The sequence below is a fragment of the Varanus komodoensis genome, unplaced genomic scaffold (assembly GCF_004798865.1).
Source record: "Varanus komodoensis strain SLA01 unplaced genomic scaffold, ASM479886v1 scaffold7_3, whole genome shotgun sequence".
NCBI classification, from domain to species: domain Eukaryota; kingdom Metazoa; phylum Chordata; class Lepidosauria; order Squamata; family Varanidae; genus Varanus; species Varanus komodoensis.
The window spans coordinates 7,571,074-7,589,365 of NW_025336480.1; the positions used below are offsets into that span (position 1 = coordinate 7,571,074).

An 18,292-nucleotide genomic window follows, 5' to 3' on the forward strand; every position below is an offset into this window, starting at 1 on the left:
AAGCTAAATGGCTAGCTAGACCCTTGAGGTGAGTAGGATCTTCTTTGCCCTGTTCAGTGTGACTGTTTGTAAGCATTAAAACAAGGCATTCACTTTTCAAACATCCTTACTTGAATGCTTGTGATGTCCCTGACATTTCTGCAATCGAAACAGTTTGTGCCTAATGTGCATATCTATATTATATACTTACTAATATAACAGAATGTGCCCATATCCTAGCCAAGATGCAAAGAACGCTATCAATAATCAATGGCCAGGTGGTTAACATAATGAAAATACAATATTAAAAACACCAAATACCATCAGTGCATATGCATCACTTTAAAGGGGTATTAGCCAAATTGACCGAGTATACAGTTATCAATGGCTACTGTTCATGATGGCTGTCCACAGCCTCCAGTTTCAGAAGCAATATGCTTTTGAACACCAGCTGCTGGGAAACATAAGCAGGAGAAAGCGTGCTGTTGCATTACTGTCCTGCTTGATGCTTCCCATCAGGGGAACTGGTTGGCCTCCCTGAGAACAGAATGCCTTTGGTTTGATCCAGCAGACCTTTCCTATTTTCTTTATTAACAATACATGTAAAATAATACTAACACAGCTTACTGAAATCAATCATATGGTAGCCATTTGAAAAATCCAAAGGCATAAGGAATGCAGTATTTTCATTCTGTATGTATATGCATCATTCTCTCACACACATGCATACAGAAAAGCTTGGAAAATACCAGGCAGGTTTGCACACCATGCTGCAAGTAAAGCACCACAGGCTGCTTGTTCACCGAATAAACCACGGTACTCCAAAATATGATCTGACTTATTGTACGTTATTATATTTGTATCCTTACTTTTCTGCAATGAACACAAGGCTGCTTACATAATTTCAGCTCCATTTTATCCTCACAACAACCCTGTGAGGTAGGTAGAGCTGAGTGTCTGACCTGGCTCAAAGTTATTCACTGAGCTTCATGACTGAGTGGGTCATAGAACTGGATCTCCTGAATCCAAGTCCAACACTTTAACCACTATCCCACACTTGGTCCCTTATCCTCCCTCCCCTTATGCCTTAGTCTTCCTCCTGGATATATAACACCATATTTCCTGGTGTTCTTGCCTTGTCCTCCCACTTCACATTCTACCCCTTTCCGTTTGCCACTGTTTGTTTGCTTGCTTTTTGGAGTCTCAAAAAAAAAGACAGAATAAGGGGAGGGTGGGTGCTTGGTCTACGAAAATTATGCAACCCTTTTTGTAATTTACAGAGGGAGAAAGTAGGGGGCAGAGAGTAGTTGGCCTTCTGCAAGTGTGCTCTTGCAGGTGTCTAATAAGTGTAATCTTGCCTAGCAAATTTCCTTGTGTGTTTCCAATGTTTAATAAGAGTGCAATGGAGTAGATAGATGGCATATAGGCTAATTTGTGCACGGTTGCCAGGGACCAATTGCCAAGTCTGCAACTAAAATGAATGGGTAAAGGGGAGAAATGAGGCAAAAGAAGAAGCAAGTGAACGATATCTCTCATTTAGATATGCAATCCATTTGATTTTTAGCACTCAGTGTTTTCAACACTTCCCCGAGTACCAGCTATTCCAGTAAAGTCAAATAGTTGTCTTCCCTGTCCCTGCATTTTTAAGTTTCCTTTTGAGTACTAATAAACACATACACACATGGCTAGGATCAAATGGAGGGAAATTTTGCACCAATTTAAGGACTGGGAAGTAAACAGAGGAGAAATCTGAGCACCTGCAATGCATGCCTGGAAAAGGAGCCACATAAAATGGGAGCGCTAATATCCTCTTCCCTTTTTGCTGCCCCATATTTTGCTGCCTTTTACTCACTTTGGTAGTGGGTTTCAGCTGATAACTTGGCAACTGGTCCCCGCTTACTGTGTGCTGTTTAGACTATATGTAATCTTGCCTTGTCAATTTGTTACCTGCTCTACTTTGCCACCCGTTTTGACAGCAGAAAAATACAAGGAAATTGTCTTAGCAAAACTACATGTACTGAAAAACTATAAGAATGCTGAAAGACCAATAATGTAAAAGACCACAAGTGAAGGATCAATAATAAGAATCATAACAGCAACTTTTAAAAGGTACAAACGATTGCACAATTCCCTGGGACTGGGGAAAAAAAACAAGAAAAAGGGTCACGAAGTAGTGAAGGGTCACAAAGTGCCATTTGGGCATTGATTACAGGGAGTCACTGGTGATAGTACAGACATGATTGGGCAACGGGCTTGCTGCTCTTCCCAGGTGTCTTGCCACATTTCCTGGATTCCTGAAATCCCATTTCCTGGATTCAAGATGACACAACCACCTCTAGAGCAAGACATGGGTTCTTACTGTGCTTTATTCCTGAAAAATAAACAGTCTGCAGGGAGTTGTCTAAGGTTCAGATGATGCAACAACCCACTGTGACTATTATTATTATTACATTGCATTTGCCATCCCTCCTTCCATTCTCTTGAAAGGACCCATAGCAGCTTACAAAATTCTCCTCCTTTCTACTTTTTCCCCACAATAACAGGGGATTGTGAGATTGTGTCAGCTGAGAGTCACTGGCCTCTATGGCTAAGTGGGGGCTAGAACCTAGTGGTTAAGAGTCCCAGTCTAGCACTCTTAACCACTACATCACACTGGGTCTCCATAATATCATCTTCCATTCCTCTCCAAATAAGGAAGGAGCACTTTCACCAGCTTGGGTTGGTCCATCAACCATGTCCTTACTTGGGTGGGCAGAACCTAGCAACAGTGACCCATGCTCTGGTAACCTCCCAAAAGGACTGTTGTAATGTCCTCTATGTGGAACTGCTCCTGAAGATAGTCCAGATACTTCAGTTGCTCCAAAGCAAGGCAGCCAGGTTCTGATGGGGACCGGTAGATATGCTCATATAACAGCACTCCTGTATCGTCTGCAGTGGCTACCAACTGAAGTCCAGGCCCAATGCAAGGTGCTAATGGTGACATATAAAGCCAAAATATTTTAATTTTTATGGATGTTAAGGATTAACTATGATTTTTAATATTGGATATTTATATTATATTTTTGTATGCTTGCCACTATACTCTTCTGTATTGCTGTCCTGAGACATCTGTATAGGATGGGATAGAACTGTCACTATTTATTTATTTATTCATTCATTTCTAAAACACGAACTAGTCCATATTTTAGTGAAGGCATTTTAAGTGAAGGCCTGCTGATTCTTAATCCATTCTAAATGATTATCTTTATCACCTCCATGTAGCTTTTATGTTTGTTACCCACAATGGATTGTTGTATCAGGCAAACCAGGTCACTATATTGTGTTCACAATTCTCATTTTTATTTGTGCATTATGGCACTTATAGCAACCTAGCTTTACATGAAGTGAGAGAGAAAGTTAAATGACTGGTTGGGCCTCAATCCTGAATGTTAAGTAAGAAGCTAAATGTAACATTCTGTCATCTGCAAAAGATTTTGTCTCCTTCAGGAGGTTGTGACAAATTACTTACTTGCTGCTTTGATGAAGCTTCTTTGAAACTGATACATCATGAGTGGCCCAGGAAGCATTCTGAGATATGGAGCAAAGCAAATCAGAGCAAGAAAATACACAACAGAATGGCTGATATACAGTTGGGAGCATGCCATTACCATAAATCTATTCTTAATCATATACGGCACAGCTAAATTACATCTCCAACTAGCTAGCTGTATTCAACAAGAAAAGTTGCTACATTGCAGGGATCTGAAGGGGGTGTGGAATTTAATTCCTTTCATTCATGGAGCTGAGCAACATTTCAGCATTAAAGGGCTAAATGTTTTGATACACATAGTGCAGATACTGCAAAAAGGAGAAAAATAGAATAATCCTGAAAGAACACCCCCACAAAGTATTACAATTTTCATCCAATACGGCTCTTTACATTTTGATTGGTAAGCAACAGGCAAACCAAGTACAGGATAGGCCAATACTGAACAAAAGAGCAGGCAGTAGCAGATCTGATGTACACAACAAACCAAATTTCAGGTGAATGCAAAGTCAGTTTCTTTACAAGCTATAATACCATTTTGCTTTCTTTGAAGAAAATACCACAAAATAAACTGCAGCAATGTGTTTTCATGCTTTCCTATAACAAAGGTTGAAATCCTTTAACAATAAGCAGTACAAGGAAGTTTCTGAATAAGGAGAATACAGGAATATGTCTGGACAGAGTACGCCTAGCACTAGTTAGAAGGTGCTGTGCAGCTATTTTGGGTTTTCTTGACAGATTTTCTGCAGTAAGAAACTAGGTGGGAGAAGTGGTGAGAAAACAGGAGGATTCTGAGTGGAAGACTCTCACCCATAAAATTTCATGAATGACCCATGTCAAACATAAGACAAAAGCCTCATCTGGAAGCATCCTTGGTTTTCCTTCCTTTTTCCTAGTTATTTATACCAAGAAGACGAGGAGCACAGAAGCAGCAGCAGCAGCCATAGAGTCTTTGGCTAGCTGAATAGATCCAATTTCTTTGGGAGTACAGAAAAATGGTGTCCAAATACAGGGGGGGGGAAACCTACACATGGGAATGGAACTGGAATGTGTGAATGATCATTTGTGGCTCAGCTTCATATTATAATTTTCCTAGGTAGATGCAAGAATTAATAACTCTGCCCTTCTCTTTCTTATCTCACCAAGTCTAATTTACTGCCTGGTTCTTATTTGTTTCAGGAAAGCAGCAGCCAAGGCATGATAAGGGTTAGCAGTTATAACAGTTTGTTCTTTGCTCCATTTCTCCTTAGGCTGGATCAGAAAATGTAGAATAAGCTAAGCTATTGGAGTCAGCTCAGAAGACACCATAACACTGACTGGGACCATGATGGAGTCTGGATCTGAATCCTTTGAGTCTCAAAATCTTTCTCCCAGCCCCTGACACTTCAAAAACAGCTGTTGTTAGCAGTGTTTGCTACCAGTCTGGATTAAGATTGTCTCCTAAACTGCTTTGGATAGTTAAATTAGCTCTAGAAAGTCCTGTCAATACATGGAGGGAGTGAAAATGAAAGACTGATAGATGCTGAAGCTGGGATTGGGTATCCCTCATCATGCTTGCGGTTTATGAGCTACCGCCAAATAAATCCTTGCATTATCTTTATTGCTGCATGATTAATAGTAATGAATTTCACTGTTTTGAGGAAGTGCCAAAAGAAATAGTGCGCATCTGGCATAACTCTGTAGTGCCTGAATTTCCTGGACTACAGCTCCACTGAATGACATTAGCCATTCCTGCTTGGCTGCAAGCTTAACACGTTTTAGAACAACACTGCTTGTGTCATATAAAATGCAGCTCCATCCTGAAATGTCAAGCAAGGTCTTTGTCTGCTGGGAAACCATGAAAAATAAGAGTTGAGGAAAAGTCACTTTCTGACAGTAAAGCATCACAATGTACTACAGAATGGACTGCTAGAAAACGTGGAGTGACTTGGCAGTTGGTACAGCTTAAATGGTGACAGAACCTGTAAAGATGCACTGAGACATACTGCAGTGGCTTTTAAAAAATTAGGCCTACAATGGACACTGAAAGCAATTATTAAGCATACGAGTTCCTGCTGTACTAGAGACCACCAGAACACACGTCTGCCAGTCAATGTCACTTCAGGAACCAGAAAGGCATTTCAGGACAGAATCAAAACAGGTGGGGGGTGCTTAACCATCCAATCCTTAAAACTCTCCCTGAGAAATGCTCTTTCTCACAGATAGATAGAGAGATAGCTCTTCCAGTCAGGCTTCATCTGGCCTTTTAGTCAGACTTGTAAGAAAAAATATCACTAAGTAGACAACAAGCTACATTGCAGGGGAGAACTGGTGGCTGGAGGAATTGCTTGAAAACTCATTGTAACTTAATGTTTGCAATATGTAGCAAGCAGAAGATCCCCGTACTAGACATATCTAGGAAGAGCTAGGAAACACTCCTGCACTGAGTTGCGTGAGAAGTCTGACAGGGACTGGTGATGAAAATCCAATGGTTTCCAGTTGGCCAGACTGGCACTGATCTACTATGTTGTCTGTTTCTAAAACGGGCTACAATTTACTTATTAAAAAAAACTTGAGGAAAAGTAGTATGATTTGCACAAATCGCACTAGAAGGAAGTTGTTTTCCATATCTGATTTGTACAAATCCAACTAATTTGCACAAATCATCCAATCAGAACTGGACAGGAAATGTCTTAAGCTCAATTGACCTGTATTTTCCCAGCACATTCCTACTCTAGCCTGAAACATTGGACAGTGGCCAAACAGTGTAGACAATATTGAGTGTGATGGATCAATGATTTGCTTCAGTATAAGGTCTCTAGCATTATTATGGAACCATAGAAGTGGCTATCCCATGATTCTGCTCTACCCTAACATCATGGTACAAGTATAGAAAAACAGAGCCAGGAAAGTAAGCTCTGAGCAGAACCTAAGGTCTCCATTAATTAAAAAGTGGCAATAGAAAGCTCAGCAAAACAAAGTACTAGTATTATTATTAAATAATAAATTTATCATTTACATTATTTTATTTATAATAATAAATTATGAAACAAATTATGCATGTAGAACAGAATTCTTTACTCACCTCAAGTATGTTTTCAGAGCACTTGTGATTGTTTTAATCTCCCATTCTGCAGAAATTTCATCTTCTGTTTCAGCAGTTTTGGGATCTAATGAGGAAAAAGTAAGTGAGTCCACAAGAGAAAATAAAACCACATTCATCTCTAGAATATCCGCTGTGGATTTACGCTGATCCATATATTCACTCTATTGCACCTTCACAGCAGATGAATGCTGAAATGTTACATCATGTGGTACAGCTGCAAAGAAGGGAAGAAGAGATTGTTTTTGCTTGACACCCAGGGTTGGGAAGAAGACAGATTCTACAATCCATCTCTTTCCTTATATATCTGGATAAGTGTCAAAGAAGGAAAGAAAGGCTTAGAAATCCCTTCCTAAAAAGGCTGATACAACACCAGGAGGCCACTGCTTATACAGCACAATTGCCTCCATCCAGCATCAAAGGTTTGGAGAAGCTCAGCAGGTAGACTGAAGAAGAGGGAAAGTGTGTGTTGCAACCTAGCTTTCCTCCCTTTGCATATTCAAAGCCAAGAACCTTTCTTGCAAAGTGTTCTTTACTGACTAAAGCATTTCCCAGAAGAATAATCACCCAGACTGAATCTCTGAGCATGCAGAGAACGGTTTGTTGAACCCAATCTAGTATTTACATCTAGGAAGTCTCCTTATCAGTATGTTTGGGCCTCTATCTTTTTGGGAAGGAGCTTCTGTAAATGAGCACACTCCTCCCTACATACTGATCCTCTAACTGGGTAGCCCTCTTCTGCTGTGCTGACGTTGTGTCATGGGGTTGTGAGCCATAGCCGCTTTATCTGTTTCTGAGAAACTCACCTGTTCCAAGCCCTCTCCCACTAGCTGTACATTTTGGTTATTCTCAGAGACTGCCTGCACACCTGGGAGTCTGGCCTTGAGATAAGCATCTCTGCTTCTCTCATTTCAATGCCTGGAAATGGTCCACATTCCACAGTCCCCTCCTTCAAATCATGATCATAACAAAAAAGCAAAAAACAGTGATAGCACTAAGAGTGTTCAACACCAGCACAATAAAATACCTATATTAAGGACATTTAAGGCACAGCTGAAACACTGTTCACCTCCCATTTACAGACAGGAAAAGTGTTGCAAAGCACTACCCTGACCCTCTCCCCCCCAAAACTGCCAAAACAAATGCCATATTCACCTCCAAGGAGTCCTGTAATGGAATGCAAAGAACCAGGGAGTCTTGCTTCCATGAAAGTCCTGCTATCATATTTCTCAGCATTATTCACAAATGAACAGCTGTTCCACTGTGCCAAATTATGTAGTGCTTATGGGATATTGTAAAATACATTGTAAAGAACATGATCACTATACAGGAATTGGGAAAATTATACTAGAAAACATAAATAATTATTCAGGGCAACAATACATGCAAAGTAATAACTATGCAAAGGGGGTAGGGTGGGAAATTTACAGAGCCCAAGCAAGATTCAAGTTTTTCAAAACACTTTTTAGTCAGCTGATGCACTCAAGCCATTCTGTGGTCTGAAGAAAATATTGTATTATGTCACAAGGCTTACATTAAGTAACTCCCGGGTAGCCTAGATAAGGATGTAACTTCTGGTGTAAGAAATGGCTGTCAAAGGATGAAGGCTGGTTCTAGCCTTAAAACAGACTTCTTCAACATGTATTAGCACCTCACTTGCTCCTTCACACACATGCACACATGTACACACAGTTTTTGCCATGTTCCAAGGTAAGTCTGAAGTGACTGAGTACCTTGACACGAGGCTTTCAGTATACAATCCCTCTACCTGACATTCATGGAATGTTACAGGGAACAAGATGGTGTCATGTTATGCATATACATCTCCCATGTTCTTTCGCCACTTCTTTTACTATCACACACACACAGAAATCCATTTAGAAGGAAAAGGTTGAATAGCAGCACAATGGCACATCACTGGTAATTCTTGGAACCATCCACCTAGGAATATCCTTAGAAGCAAAATGCAGGGGCTAAGCAGGTTGCAATCTGGATGAGAAAGTAAACGAAAACTGCCTCTCATTCCAGACTTTAAAGTCTCTAAAGTAACATAGTCCTCAGCTGCTATGCTATCCTTTCCTTCCATATGTCCATGGCTACCATTCATATCTATGGAGAAAAACAAATCAATGCACTTGGACCTAATGCAGGGAGTGGGCCCACTCCTCTTATAAAAGAGACTTCAAAGGCTGTGGAAGCAGATTTCGAGTCAGATAAAGAGGTGAGCCTGAATGCACAGCTGAAATGTCTAGGCCAATGGACCCAGAGATGAGGCAGGCAGTCACTGAAAATCAGAGATTTTCAAGTTCTGTAGGAAAATGTAGTGAGCATACTATTGGACAGACTCAACATTATCTGAGTCAATGACATCATGTTAAGAAGGCGGACCAGTTGAGATGCTCCAAGGATCTGCCCTGAAACAGGAGGACTCGCCTTGAAGGTGTGGTTTGGCCTTTTCAGTCTGGAAGGAAGATGAGGTATTCAGTTCGGAATGAATGTATTGTCATCAAGCCAGATTTCCTGAATTGGTTAGTATTCGAAATCTTCTTGTCACTGACATCTGCAATATTTTTCTTTTGTACCATAAAGGCAGCCTAATGCAGAATTTTGTTAGAAAGCGTTTGTCCTGGTTTGCTTGGAAGGAGTGAGAGAAGAATAGCCTTGACCCCTAAACTGCAGTAGGAGCAAAGCTTGGCTCACCACTCCTCGCACATGGTGGCCCAGCCTCCATTGGCAGGGAATCCCTGGCAGCTGGGAGTGCAAAATGCAAACTCCCTCTCCACACACACCCTGCCTTTCATAATGACAGGCAGTTTGCTAATAATAAGTAGCATGTCTGCACTGTGTCAAGTTATGTGAAACAGTTTGTGGGTGAGTCATTACTGGCAGAGTGGCATGTGTATTTGTATCCTTGCCCAGGGCAAAAATCATGCTAGACTCAGCCCTGCTAAGAAAATAAAAATAAAGGTCTGCGCGCACACGCAAGCATGTGCACGCACACACTCAGAGAGCTGTACCCAGCGGCTAATTTTGTTTGGATTCAAAGGAGAAAATGAAGTTCTCACACAGTGCTGTATAATGGGACTTTGGCACAGCAGTGTGTCAGCAAATTATCCACTGAGCTGCTTGACCCAGCAGAACTTAAACTCACAACTCCAGAAACCTTTCGCCAGATGAGCACTCATGCCAGACTGACGTTTGCTGCTAGAAGGCAAGGAAATTCTGCTCATGAGGTTCCCACTGGCTTGCAAAACAGAAACATCTGTGAAGAGCCTCTGGAGGCCTGCTAAGTAGAGTTCAGGAGCAAAGGGGCCAAATTTATCTTTGGTCTTTGCCAGTCATCTTTATCTTTGCCAGTCATCTTTATCTTTGCCAGTCATGACGAGGTATATATAGGGAAAGAAAGAGGGAGATCATTTTTTTCCAGTGGTAAATATGCTTTGAAGATTACGTGGATACCATAAGTAACCACAGAGAAATAAATTAATTTCTAAATAAACTAGCTTAGATATAAACTAGATATTGATATATACATGACTTGCAACCAGCAGCAGCAGCAAGAAGATATATGTGTCTAATTAAACTAGCCTTTTGCACAATAATGCTAAAAAGCCAGACCAGGTTAGGCAGCTACTAGCTTCTATTCACAAGTTGAATAGGAGTCAACAATGTGATGCAAAAAAAAAAAAAAGCAAATTCCATTTTGGACTGCATTAATAGGAATACAGCTTCCAAATCATGTGAAATACTAGTTCTCCTCTACTTGGCAGGCCCCATCTTGAGTATTGTATCCAGTTCTGGGCACCACACTTCAAAAATGACACAGCCAAACTGGAAAAAGTTCAGAGGAAGACAACAAAGATGATCAGGGGACTAGAAACAAAGGCCAAGAGGAGGGGTTGAAAGAACTGGGCATATTTAGGCTTGATAAGAGAAGACTGAGAGGAGATACAATAGCAATTTTCAAAAACTTGAAAGGCTGTCACACAGTGGAGCATCCTCTCAATCATCTCAGAGTACAGGACACTGATTCCCTTGGTTAAGTTACAGGAAGTCAGATTCTGGGTAGACATCAAGAAAAACTTTGCGACTGTTAGAGCAGTATGGCAACGGGACCAATTACCTGCAGAGGTCACAGGTTCCCCCACACTGGATGCATTCAGAAATAGGAGAGGCTTTGGTCAGGGATGCTTTAACATGGAGTCCTGCATTGAGCAGGGGATTGGACTAAATGGCTTTAAGAGGACCCTTCAAACTCTAATATTATATGCTCCCTTGTTTTTGCCTCTTGATGACCTTGCATTCTCTGTTACTCTCTTTTCCATGTTCATCCTGGTTCTTTATTTTTAAATTTCATTCTTTTCCACTCCACCAAAGTTACGTTGGCCCTTCAACATCAACGTGAACACATTTTGATCAAACATTATACTGCATTCTTTTTCAAAAGGACCTAATTTCAGATGAATTTCATTTTCATAATCCATAAACCGTTCGTGACAGTGTTATACACCACAGGAGAAAAAACAGGAAAGCTGTAAAGTGTGCTCACCATTCCCTGAACCACATCTTGCAGACTGGATATTTTGTCTTTGCTTGTGTCAGCTTTTCAAAATACACAAAATACCCATATAAAATTACAGAGAAATTACTCAAACAACAGCTGGACAACACAGCTATTTATGGCACTGCTTTTTAAGCCCATCCATTTTAATAGATTCCATTTTCTCTCCCAGTTTCAGAGAGTATTCGAAACAGTCTGTTCTCAGAAAAACCTGCCAATTGCCACACCTCAGAATGTATCTGCCCAACAGGCTGAGGACTTGGCTATTCACAAGCCTTGCTCAAAACAAATTTGACCTGCCCAAGTCACTAGTGGATGGGATTTTTAATAAGAGCTATTCATGCTGGCTCAAAGCACACACTCATTCACGGTAACCTCACAAAGATATATGGATCAAAACACATATCCCTGCTATAAATGTGCAGAGAAATAGGAAATAAAAGTAGCTATATGTGCTGTTTAATGGCAGAAAACATGGTTCTAAACACAGCTTGCATACATGCTGTGTTTTAAATGCATGGGTAGGCTAGAGTCACTTGTGAGTAGCTCAGCACAGCCTGGTTTAGCAATATGCTGTGACTCTCCATTGAGTTATTCATATGTTATGTCTGCAAATACAAGCACAGCATCTTTAGGAAGTGGTTGGATTATTGGCTGGGATAGAGGAAAGGCCAGATGAATGTTTTATACATCATCCTGTATTTCTTTTCTCTGATGTAGATTTTAAGTCTGGGGCAGAGACTAAAACTATGCTAAAGTTACTTTTTGTACAGAAGCTAAATTTAGAGCTTGGTTAATTAAACTATCCCAAAAGGGTGGGGGTGGGGACAAAAGACAACACCAGTGTGAAATACGTGATTAGACTGCTGGACTAGTACTGTGGACATCTGGATTCGAGTCCCCATTAGCTTAGGCCAGTCACTGCCTATCCGCTTAAGCTAGCTCACAGGGCTGCTGTGAAGATAAAATGGGGAGGAGGGGAGAATGAAGTAAGCCTTCCTGAAAGGCAGGCAGGCAGGCAGGCAATATAATTAATTAACTAAAGAGCCCATCAATATCCCATCTCCTCTAAGTAAAATCCAATTAAGAGTATCTTCATTTGAACACAGCTTTTTAGTAATACCATACAGAAGGATAACCTAAATGCAAATGAACAGCATGTGTTCTCATTTATGAAGAGTGGCACAACTCCTGGTTTTGCTCCATGTACATGTTCTAGAAAGCTCATGAGCCAGCTGGGAGTTCTACAAAAGTTTGAGCCAGCACATGGTTCACACAAGGCTTTCAGTTTTTCCCAGATGCTAGAGTCAATCAACAAGAACAGCTACTGCCAGCATGCCTTGGTTCACTTCTGAGGAACACGTGATTTGTCACAACCAGAAGCAGATCATGGTACAGGACTCTAGATGTGTCTTACAGAAAGTTTGAAGCCACCTCTCAGGCCCTTTCAGCTTGGCTTCAGCTCAAAAGCAACTTTCAACTGTGAAACCTTCTTACTTCAGTATTCAGTTTGAATAAATGAAGGATTATTCCTTATATATACCTGCCCATACCCTAAAATCATCTTCAAAGATTCTTCTCCAGTAGTTTTTGAGGAGGCCTTTCAGTGGTGGCCTCCAGTATAGAATGCCTGCATGGAAGACCCTAAATTCTTTTCCGGTTGGGATTAAAACTGATCTGTAGAAGACTTCCCTGCTTTGAAAGTACTGTGGGAGGAGAAAATTGTATTCTGTGAGTCTTCTGCATGGGGAAGGATTTTGCCCATTCCCTAGCAGTTCTCCAGGGCACAACCTCAGAAAGCAGCCCCTGTACTAAATAACTCCATCTGTGTACCCAGGATATATACTCCAATGCTTCACCCACAAAAACTGCTGATGGGAGGGAGTAGCCATTTCCCAAGGCTTCTATTAGCTTGGAAATGATCTTAATTAGACTGACAGGCAGTTGTTGGATTCTCCACTGAGACTCCAAAACTGAAAGCTTTGTCTCCCATGTGGCAATGTTGAGAGAAAGTCAACAGGTTCTCCACACCTCTTGAGTTTTATTTTTAAACTTTTATGTGGGCCAACTATAAACATTATGGAACATGCCACCATGAAAGAGCAGGCATAAGGAGACTCTATTAAACAAGGTAGGGATGCATAAAAAAGCCACTGCAGAACCAATCCCTTAACCAAACCAGAGACCCAACCAATTCAAATGATCACGCATATTTTCCCTGATGTTCCCCTCCTTACTGCGAACGGTTGCTCTCCAGCACTTTCCTTTGGGCAAGACAGAAATGCCACCTGGTCTAGCTGGCACAAACAGAACCAAAGGGAAGACACTGTTTACAGATATGTACCTGGCTACATCATGGTATAGCTTAAGCTTCTTTTTGAGTTGAGCCTGAATAAGGATGAGCCAGAAGCAAGGATGAAAACTGACTGGGCAAGTAAGTTAGCATGCACTGTCCAACCTCCCCAGCCTTCTTTATTGCCTTTGATCAATTCCATATGAGCTGTTTAAGGTTGCTTTTAAATTTTCCCTCCTGTGTTGCTGTGCACGCATGAAAGAATGGTTCTGAATGTACTGTTACTGTGGATATACAGGAAGGTGAATTTACAATTGCATACAACCTTCCTGTAGCTGAGTAGTTCAGAACAGTTCAATCTGAAGCCCATTTTTAGTCTTTTCTTCCCAGCACTGGATACATTTGATAATGACACCCCCTGCCTTTTTAAAGAAGGCATTAGCTACTTCATGAAAAATAGTCAATGCCTAAATGCATCATTTAATGGCTAGAAAATTGTGCTATCGAGACTGGGAAAAGCAAACTGCTTTTAGTTTAGTAAAGGAAAGGGGAACAGAGCTGCCGCCACCACTACTCAGCCTGGCTGCTGCTTCCCATACGCACACTTACACATACACACATGCAGCTCGACAAGCAAACAAACATCTTGTTTTCTTCCATGCAAGTTGGAAACCTACTCATTGGCTAAATTTGGATGTCATAGTAAATTACAATCTAGCTCAGAGGTTGAATTATCTCTGCCCAAGAGCAGAAATCCAATTTGGAAAAGGTCTCAGGGACCACATTCCATCTGTGGGCAGTACCAAAAAGCGATTATTACCAGATGGGAGTCTACACAGGAGGAATTGGAATGGAACATTCAGAAGCACTTTCAAAAAGCATGTGAATACCTACTTTCTACATGCCAACTCAGAAGTACAGATGAGTAGCATGTCTTTTCACAAGCAAGCAGGAGCAATGGAAGTAAGTAGGACTGAATCACTCAGCAGCTTCCTACCTAGCTTTCCAGGCCCTGTCTGCTCCACCCTGTAAATAAAAACTTTTTCGCCTGCTAGAAGAGGACACTAGGCCTGGAAAACTTTGCACTTAGGTAAGATAGAGAAACTCCTGCAGTGAAGAAATTCCCCACCAGGTCTTGTGCACTGCCCCTTCACCTCCAGCATGGTTATAGGAAGAATCTTGAAGTACTCAGTTCAGCTTTTGATTAGCTAGAGCTTACCATGACCTATGAACCCAGAACTGTGGCTAAGGTAATTACTGCCTGTTTAAGCAAACTGGCTTTGTGAACTATGGCTTGAAATGGCCTTTTAAAAAAAACTAATCAGAGTTTGTCAGGTTCAGTGACATGGCAAGCTCTAGTTAATTAAACTAAGAAGAGAAACTTCCAAACTTCTACCTGGAACCACATCCATGGCAGACAGAAAACATGAAAACACAGTGGAGGCTAGGCTCATTAACACCTCACTAACGCCAGAGTTTAGTGTGAGGTATCTATACAGCCACTATGCCTGAGTGTTAAACTAGGTATCTGTCAAGATATCTGTTTTCCTCTTCTCAATTTCAGAACAACAGACCATTCTTTGGAAAAATATCTTTATTCCTCAATGTACATCCAGAAACTATAAACAGCAAAGAGTCCCTGAGCATGCACAGAGCGATTCCTTGAACCCAAACTAGAAACTTCATTTGTGAATCCTTCTTTTGAGTAACCCTGGACCCCATCCCTCTGGGGATGCCCTTCCGGAACCAGGCAAGTCTCCTAGCTGTGCGCAGCCCCTTTAGTTGTCTAGCCCATCTCTCCTGACACTCGATCATGGGGTCCCTGGATCATGGGGTCAAGGGTCGTACTTGGCTCATCTGGCTCCTGGGGCTCCTATTCCATGTACCCTTCTAGACTTGCAGACTTTGCCTGAACACCTGGAAATGGTGGCCTTGAGGTAAGCTATTTCAGCTTTTCGATTTCAATAATTGGATGCCTCATTTCCCAGGGTTCATCCTCTCCATCTGAAGGTCCATGTCACCCACACCCTGAAATGCACACCAAGTACAACTGCCTCTTTCATTGCCAGCAATATGAAACATGTGCTTTCAAAGTATAAACAGAATAAATATTGATGAGGTTTCTTGTTGGCTTATGAGTATCTGAGAAGTGACCATAACACCATGGTTGAGGACATGCTCTGCATGAACAAGAATGATCCCAGTTTCAATCCCTGGGGATCTAAGTTAAATGTGGCAGGTAGCAGGTGTCAGGAAGGCTTCTGACTTAGACCCTAGAAAGCATCTACCATTCTAACCAGGTGATACTTGGCTAGTTGAATGAGTAACAGGGACAGGGTTAAGGCATCTTTCTGTGTTCAATTTGGGTTTTTAACATTTCCTGCATGTTGCAGCCTCACTTGCCTGTAAATGCAAAAGAAATTAAAAGGATGTTTTGTTTTTTAAGTAACGTTGCCTGCTACTTTTTATTTAAAAAAATAATTGCAGCCACAGGGTCTTCCAATTCAGACCTGGACTGCAGTGCAAAGTGCAAGCTGGGAAAGTTAATACTTTGGCCATTTTAAAAGGGGAGAAATGCAAAAGACAATGACATGTAACTTCATATGTAGTTTGCTCCAACTCCTTTCCCTTCCTAGTTCTGTCCCTTGTACTAGTCCCCAAGAATGTATGGTTTTGTTATTTAAAGAGCTTTCTGTGTGCATCAGCACTAGAGCACTTAGTCATATTTTAATTTTTAAGAGTCACGACACTGAAGAAATGAAAATGCCAAGAATAATTGAGGAAAACAAACAGGAAAGGCAGAAAGGCTAAACTACATATGAATCCCAGTCAAGTTGCAGGCAACTAAGGCATAGCATCTGGGGCTGGCAAATATAGGAGCAGACAAGAAGATACTCAACTGGTAAATTGGTTTGTGTGGGACAAGGTGTTCCTTTACATACCCTGGGCTTATACCATAGTATAAACACATAGTTAACAACAAGAAAAATTCCTGCACATCTTTGAAGATGGATAATAGAGTCTGACAAAATGATTTTAAGCCCATTCTCAAAACTAGCTTGCAACTTCAAATCTTTACATTTTATCTAGCCAATCCCTACTAAACTTTGGCCTAATCCTCTTTTGTTGTTGCTGCTGTTCTTTTAATAGAAATCTATTTCCTTTTCTTCAACTCTTTCAACAAGCCCCATTTGCTGTGACAGGACTCAGTCCCTCTGAAAACTTATATAATCATAATGGAGCTCAACAAATATTTTTCTTAGCATTAATGTTTACATGTTCATCTTTTGGACTATTCTGAAGTACTACACATAGTTTAATAATGTTCTCCAATTCCCTTTGTCTCTATTCACTGAACTTCAAATACACACCTCACAAATACTGGAGAAAATAAAAAGTTGTTATCAAAATCATAGTAAGCTTGGCCAGAACAATTTTTTTTTAAATCTGAAGGTCTCAAATAGTCAAAGAAAAAATATGTTTCTAAGAATCCAAATATGAATCCAAAAATGTGTTTCTAAAAATTCCTCCCTCCACTCAGATTTCTTTCATTGATAAAAGACTTTTTTAGCATTGGCAAGAAAATCCTGTTTCGGAAAACCCCTCACATTGGCTGTAACTCAACTGTTTTGTTTTTTTAAAGGAGGGGGAAGCACTGAGAAAAATTAGCTGCATAATGCAGCCAATCAATAAGGTTAACATGTGTAGACTCATTTGAACAGCCCAATTCTTTTTAATTCCAAGTTGTAAAAGAGATGATTGGATTTTTACAGGCCAGTTGTAACAGTATTTTTTACTTGTATCAGCATCTGCCTGTTAAAATCAGACACCAATGCCAACTTGATTGTACAAGTCGGGTGTACCAAAACCAAAAGTGTGTGGTATCACCTTTGCACTTAATGTTATATTTTCAAGATGATGGATTAGAGCATAGCACAAGCTGCTTTTAGCTTGTGCTATACTCTTAACTCTTATTGCTCTGTAAATAACAACGTGACTTGGACATACTATACACAAACGATAAGGAATTATGCTACCAAATATATACCTTTCACAAGTAAAGTACTGACGTGCTTGAGTGAAAAGAAAAGAAAATGGCTTAAACACAGTTTTGAAGTAGTTTATCATTTTAATCCTCCCACACATTTCAAGCCTATAGCCTATTTGTCAACCAAGTTATTTCCTATAATTTGATGCATCTCACGTTCATTTCAGATGATACTTAGAATTTGATTGAGCATAAATATAGCATTAAAACTTATTTCTCCCCAGCGAGAGAAGGTAGCAAAATCTAGGATAGCTGAGTGTTCATATGTCAACTTCACTGCCCAAAACCACAAAGTGGAGAAAAAAAATCACCTCAAATGCCCAATGAGAAAAAAGTGGAGGATGGACTAGAAAGGCTGGAACCCTCAAAAGAAAGACTCCGCTGTGCACAGTTTTGTTTTTGACTATTTGCAGGCAATCATCTTTAATACCAGATGTTCACATAGTGACTGAAAAAATCATCTTCTCCATGTGAACCAGGAAGTAACCTGCCTAGACCAGGAAATTGTTTTTTCTGACCTTTTTTGAATGTATGTGTCTTTTCTTTGGCCTTCCATCTCTAGCCAATTCTGTTTCATTTCCCCTCCTGTCCAACTGCTAGTATTTTCCTCTGTTAGTAAATCAACATTCAGGAGGGCCCTGTTTTGGGTATGCCTTTGGTATTTTTTCCTTATTTTTTTTGCACTCCTGCCAACCTCAGGTCCGCTGGTACCTCCCTTCTTGTGTCTGAATGATGTGCTTGGGATTTCTATGCATAAACACACAGATGACCTGAATGAAAACAGAGAGACCCTATGGACATTT

The 18,292-nt window shown here is 40.7% G+C and overlaps 1 protein-coding gene across 6 annotated transcripts in view; it reads right to left on the bottom strand.

The window, feature by feature from the left end:
* The window catches only part of ARHGAP26 (Rho GTPase activating protein 26), a 304,078-nt gene that overhangs the window by 120,417 nt on the left and 165,369 nt on the right, over window positions 1–18,292 (bottom strand). For all 6 annotated transcript variants that reach the window (XM_044454232.1, XM_044454230.1, XM_044454231.1 and 3 more), the window contains 2 exons: window positions 6,570–6,654; window positions 3,488–3,546 (listed from right to left, as the gene is read on the bottom strand). In XM_044454232.1, the coding sequence (XP_044310167.1) occupies window positions 3,488–3,546; window positions 6,570–6,654 (144 nt within the window). The remainder of the gene's footprint in view (window positions 1–3,487; window positions 3,547–6,569; window positions 6,655–18,292) is intronic.